Below are 6,302 nucleotides of genomic sequence, written 5' to 3' on the forward strand. Positions count from 1 at the left end.
AAATATGTTTCATTTTCTACATGATTTTTAATAAAATAACATAATTATGTGCATGATAAAATTAAATATTAAAAATGATAATTTAAAAGATAAAATGTACGAAAATGAATTAGATAAAATGTAGTTTTCGTTTACAAACTTAGCTAATTAGTCCTGTATTAGAAAGCAAATGAAGCCATCAAATTATATTTACCAAATTCAAAAAAATTTAAGAACAAGTTTTGGATAAATAAAATACAGAGTAATACCCAAAGTAATCTAAGATATATGCAATTCATTAATTAGAATTTTGTAAAAGAAAAATCACATTAAATTTTCGGCAAAGCCACACATGACAGCACTTTTGCCTTTTTCAAGCGCCAACGTGATGTTGTGAGCATCCTTCTATTCCAGCAACGAAATGTTTTATATTTAAGATTAGTCCAACTTTCTGAAAAAAAATTCTATATCACTTGATAACTTTAGTTTGACTAGCAAGATACTTGTGTCGGGTTTCTTTTTTCATATTAGATGTTTTTGATGGACGCTATCCGAACTGTTCATAAATGTTTATGAAATGGCAATTTTCAAGACACCTTAATGACAATGTTTCCAAATAAATTAATGTTGCATCAACAAACCATTGAAATTTGATAAAGCCAATTTGAAATTTGATAGAACCCATTGTTTAAATGAGATGAAATTTAGCATGACATTTTTCGAATTTTACACGAAGCTCCGGCAGATTTTAGACAACACCCATTTTTGTATCAGGTTGTTTGGTGCATTATAAATTTCAATGTTCTTTGAGCTGTGCTGCTATGGTAGTTGCATGGTTATTTAAAGGTGGTGTTAGACGTAGCTGGATGTCATTAAACCAAATAATATTTTCCATTTAAATAGATGAAACATGACACTTTACGCAGGTATAAATTTAATGAAAACAAAATGAAATTTATCAGAATTACAAACAAAATGCAGGTAATTCTGGATCATCCCTTGTACGCAAGTACAAGGAAAATTACGTCTCCGTTAACTTTGCAAGAAAACCTGTAAGGAAAAAATGTTTTCTGTTCTTTTGTACATAATTTTATGGAAAGTTAATGTTTTGGTACAATAAACATTACTGCTCCCTTTTTTAAAAATACAAATTATATCTTTGTAAAATAAGATAAAGACTGTTTAAAGTAAACAAGAATCATTTTTCATCGATGTGCCTATAGTTTAATGCTAACATTTAGCATGTCTTTACGCTATGATTGTATAAGGCAAATGACGTCAAGTCAAAATATCTGCACGGCAATGCAATACCATTTTTACGGAGTCGCAAAATCGACATTGGTGTGTGTTGAAAAAGTTTACTTCTTTGTTTATTGGTGTATGTACCGGTTATCATACAGCAGTTTGTTTTTATCTGTTATTTGAATGTCGTCTATAAAAGTTTTGACTGATAAGAGAATAAGCGGCATTATGTGCTGGACGAAGATCTGTTGAAGCAGTGTAACAAGCTATGGCATCATCTAACATGCCTTGCTGCTCCATGCATTGTGCAAGTAAATTTAAGTCAGTTTCCCTGTGTCCGAGATTAGAGTCAGAGTCTATTGCTTGTCTTAGTTTGTCAAAAGCTGCCTGCTGTCTCTCCATGTTACCTTGAATTTTCTGGACTTTGTACAATAAGAAATAATAGTAAGGAATTGAGTCTACCACAGCCCAGTCCATCCAGTAGTCCTTATGAAGAGCATCCATGTTTGGGCGGAAATATTCATGTTTTAACTCCTCTGGGACACAGTTCACTTCACATGGTAAGAACCTTACACAAAAAGCTGTGTGTTTTAATACATGTTTTATATCATCTTCAACACAGACTTCTTCAAATTCATGTTTAGGCTTACCTCTATCTCGACTCTGGTAGCAACAACAAACCGATTGCAAACGTTCAATGCTATATTGTTCTAGTATTGTATCAAGTATACTAATAGTCTGAGGCATGTCTCCTTTGCAATAGAACACTGATGCCCATTTTAATGTTGATGAGATGTCATTAGCTGATCCTTGATCTAACATTACAAGTGAATTTCGATGAATTGTTTCATTCTTTGAAATACTGTTGGAAGCCAGGACTGATCCCAGAGACATATATAAGAAGTTGGAAATAAGTTCACATGCTTTTAACTCATATTCCGTACCTTCACTGTGAAAGGTAGTAAGCTTATCAATAGATACAGACAACTTTTGGACAACATTTTCTGTCTGCAAGTGTGTCAGTTCAGTCAGATAGCCACCAATACGATTACTGAGGCTTCTCATGAAAGTAAACAATAAATGTCCAGAAATGTTTTGTTTGTATTCTAAAGCTGATGGTACTTGTATTGTTACAATGCATCCCGGGTACACAGTTTGAAACTGTCCAGTGATTCTCATACCAAGCTGGTCAATTTCGATATCTTCAAGAGCTTTACCGTCACTACGTAAAATATTTTGGATTATTGCTAGAATTTGTGGCTTGATGTCTGGTGAAATGCGTCTCGCCATCAAATTGTTCTCTGGTATAAGAAAGTGTGGACAGTGTTCTAACAAAACACAGTCATGTAGAAATTTCATGCAAGTATTCAAACAGTTTAGTAAATTATCATCTTGCCAGAGATTTTCTTCTTCCTTTTCAATGCAATGAAGGAGGACTGTTTTACAGATGAAACTTGATAAGGCATCTTCAGAATCAATACTTTGGTAAGATTTTAATATCATTTTCATCAAAACATAACACCTGATTTGAACTATGTTTAAGCTGAACATAAGCCTGCGTTCCGTTAATGATGTTGATATTCTCCATTGAAGTTCCTCATTTTCAGTACCACGGCAACCAACAGGTACAACAAAACATCCATCATTCATAGCTTGCCTCTTTAATTCTTCAGAAGGCCAATTTCCTGCACTTGCTGCTTCTGTCAATATTCTGGCCTCCCTCGGCCATGATTTACAGTAATACGCATACACAAGGTCATCATCAGCAAATCCAGGTAAACCTTGTATGGACTGTGATGGACCATGTCTTACCCTACCATTGGGTAATGTTTTTACAAACCAATCATTCTTCATCAGCACTCTACTTCTACTGTCAACATAGAAATCTTCACAAGGGGGGTAATTAACCGGCTGTGGAACATCGTCGTATGTTTTTTGTAGGAGACAGTATCCTGGTGGTGTGTTAGCATCACGTACCATCAACAAATTTGTATATCCATGACGCCATTCTGAAAGGTCTTGTATAATGTTAAACTGGTTGTTACATGCCAGGGTGTCAGAGTCTGCACGAAGACCTGCTGTAGTCGTTCCTTCAGTGCGGCTCCCAAAATTATATGGGGTAAATTTCATATCTTGTAAGTTCGCCATCACTGTCCGGAGAGATTCTTCTGTCATTACTGTTTGCCTTCTTTTAAGGACCATGTCATCATTTACACCAATGTCATCAAGGACCTTAGAGAGTTGTAGTGACACACTTCTTGTATGGTCTGTTGGATGAAACATTCTGCAAAACATATAGCCCGTTTACTAAGTCAATTTCATATAGGTGTTTATAGCAATTAAATGGATTGGAAGGATTGCATAATTTCTTAAAAGCTAATTGCCTCCAGAACGTAAAATGAAAAAATGAAATAAAATTTTAAGGTAAATACTGTTTTAATTAGGATTAATGTGTAAATCCATTATTACTGACAGGATCTTGCAAATAGAATGGTCTGGAGTTGGACCAATTTTACGAAAAAAGATGTCTCGGCTGAGTCATGTGATAAGGTTATCCATCATGTGGTACAATAAATTACTAAATATAATCAGAATCAATGAAAAAATTCTGTGGTATATTTAAAAAGATGGTATATCCTGATGGCAGAACATCAAACTCTGTTTTCAATACAAAACTGTTAGAATATGAACATATGAGGGATTTTGAAATCTTAGTATGACAGTAGATTATTGTTATCTTCTCAAGGCAAATTGTTTTAAAACATAATTAGACACAATTGCAAAAGTCATGTTCTTAAGAAAGTTTTTCTCAATTTGAACAACATGCAAAGAGTTCAATTTACAGATAGAGGGCAACTTAAATTTGAGGGATTTAACTTGAAAGTAGGACATTCACTATACATTGCTTTAATGTTGATATTCCATGGAAATGTCAACTTATAATCCTTGATATGTCATATCTAATTAAGTCATAGGTTCTACACATGCAAGGAAATAGTAACTTATTATTCCCCAGAAAAGCTGGAAAGTTTTTATATGATTCTAACAATATCAGTGTCACTTACATGTACAACTCGACCATAAAAATGAAAATTTTATTCAGAGCAAAATTTTATTGGACTTTTTTATTAGATTTTATAATTATTATGCAAAAAAAAAATAACAAAAAACAGCATATGTTGTTTTGCACATCTGTTTGTCAGCAATTTCCTGTTTGCTTTGTATCTTTTGAAAGGATAGGAGGAAATTGAAACTACATAGGAGAAATGTTAACCATAACAAGATGATGTGCACAGCAAAAGTTTGACCTTCCTCAGGTCAAGGTCGAGGAAATTAACATTAATTAGTAGAAATGCATCTTATGACACGGAATGCAGAACACATGTTTTTTTTGTTTTTTTCAGATCAAAATTAATCCCAAAAATGAAATCCTGCCCCTCGGGGAGGGGGTCATATGATTTATATACACTTATATACTAAGGGATATGCTACAAAAGCTACAAAGCCCAGAGCATAGATATTTGGATATTTGGCATGAAGCATCAATTTATACTCTTCTACAAAATTGATCATAATCATGACTTTGAGATCAGTAGTATCTCTGCCCTGGGGGTCACTTCCCTATGGACACTTAAGGTACATCTAATTTTTTTGTGGTATGGAGACTAAAGGTACATCTATTCTTTTGTGTTATTCATAAAAGCCCAAAGCTAAGATATCTGGCATGTAGGATTCCCTAGTAGTTTTATACCCTAAGGATAATTAAGAAAAAAAACAATTTCAGACCCCCCCCCGCCCCCATTTGCGGTTTCCTTATTTTCATAATGAAAATGATATTGATCTTTAATGCTGTCATAATATAGAAAGTGTGTTTTTCAGTTAAGCCTTTGTTATATTATTATGTAATACTTGTAAAATAAGATTTCTGTAAAAATATTTCATCCCTTTAATAAAGCAGAAATCGTTGAAAAATTGTTATTGCAAACAAAATGTAAAACATACTAAAACGTTAAACTGATAAAGTCTATAAAAGATAAGAATAGAATTATTATACTCACATGTTCACACAAGCATTAATATCGAAATAATACACTGAAGACTTTAAACAGCCAGCTGCTTTTCATTATTTCTCTGTGAAATCTACTGTATGGTAATTTACACTCACATTTATTTAATGTTCCAAGAAAGATTTTTTCTCTCCTTTTTAATCCCTTTAAATATCTTCCCTATAAGATTGAGATAATGGATGTTAGTGATTTTGAAAAAAGGAAAATATCAAATTTTTTAGCAAAAGATGATTAATAAATCATGAAACTTTTGATAAAATCTTTAAATCAAACCCACCTGAATTTGTTAGCTGTAATCTAAGTAACTTTAAGGAACATAAAAGAACCCAAAGAACTTGAAAGTTTATTTTACATCAAGTTGAATCGTTGTTTTATTATTTAGCTAATTTTATTATTATTTTTATTAATATAACCATATTATTATTATTATTATTATTATTATTATTATTATTATTATTATTAATTATAAGGTAATTAATAGCTCCAAATTAAGACTGCAACTAAGGAGAATGACTCTTGTTTACAAACATGGACTGAGAATTATAACTCTTGGAGAAAGAAGCACTTATTGTCCCCCGCCTTTTCGAAGAAAAAAAGGGGGATATAGTAATAGGCTCCGTCCGTCTGTACGTCCGTCTGTCCGCACTACCGAATAGGGATAGGGGGCCATCTAACTGTAAACAGAACAAAGGAGAACAATAGAATTCATTCCGTAACAATAGAGTAAGGGGCCATTGGCCCTCTATTAAACAATAGAAAATAACAAAAGAAACGGCCCCTTGTTCCATTTCGGCCGTCCGGACGTCCGTCAGTACGTCTGTCCGAGCAAACATTTTGGGTTTAGGGGCTATATAACAGTAAATAGAACAAAAGAGAACAATAGGTTCATTCCGTGATCAAAGGGTTTAGGGGCTAGTAGCCCTTAAGAAAACAAAGAAAATAACAAAGAAAATAGCCCCTAAAGCCAAAATGTTGGAACGTCCGTCCGTCACACTTTCGTGTCCGGTCCATAAC

General features: G+C 33.3%; 1 protein-coding gene across 1 annotated transcript; it reads right to left on the reverse strand.

The window, feature by feature from the left end:
- Nucleotides 1–208: 208 nt before the first annotated feature.
- On the reverse strand, nt 209–5,541 carry LOC132757695 (uncharacterized). Its single transcript, XM_060749053.1, has 2 exons — nt 5,280–5,541; nt 209–3,505 (listed from the first exon to the last, which is right to left on the reverse strand). Exon 2 carries the CDS (start codon nt 3,502–3,504, stop codon nt 1,390–1,392), a length of 2,115 nt encoding a protein of 704 aa, XP_060605036.1. The 5' UTR covers nt 3,505; nt 5,280–5,541; the 3' UTR covers nt 209–1,389.
- Nucleotides 5,542–6,302: the final 761 nt, after the last annotated feature.

Source organism: Ruditapes philippinarum, unplaced genomic scaffold, assembly GCF_026571515.1.
Source record: "Ruditapes philippinarum isolate M1 unplaced genomic scaffold, ASM2657151v2 ctg29_1_1_1_1, whole genome shotgun sequence".
Lineage (NCBI taxonomy): Eukaryota > Metazoa > Mollusca > Bivalvia > Venerida > Veneridae > Ruditapes > Ruditapes philippinarum.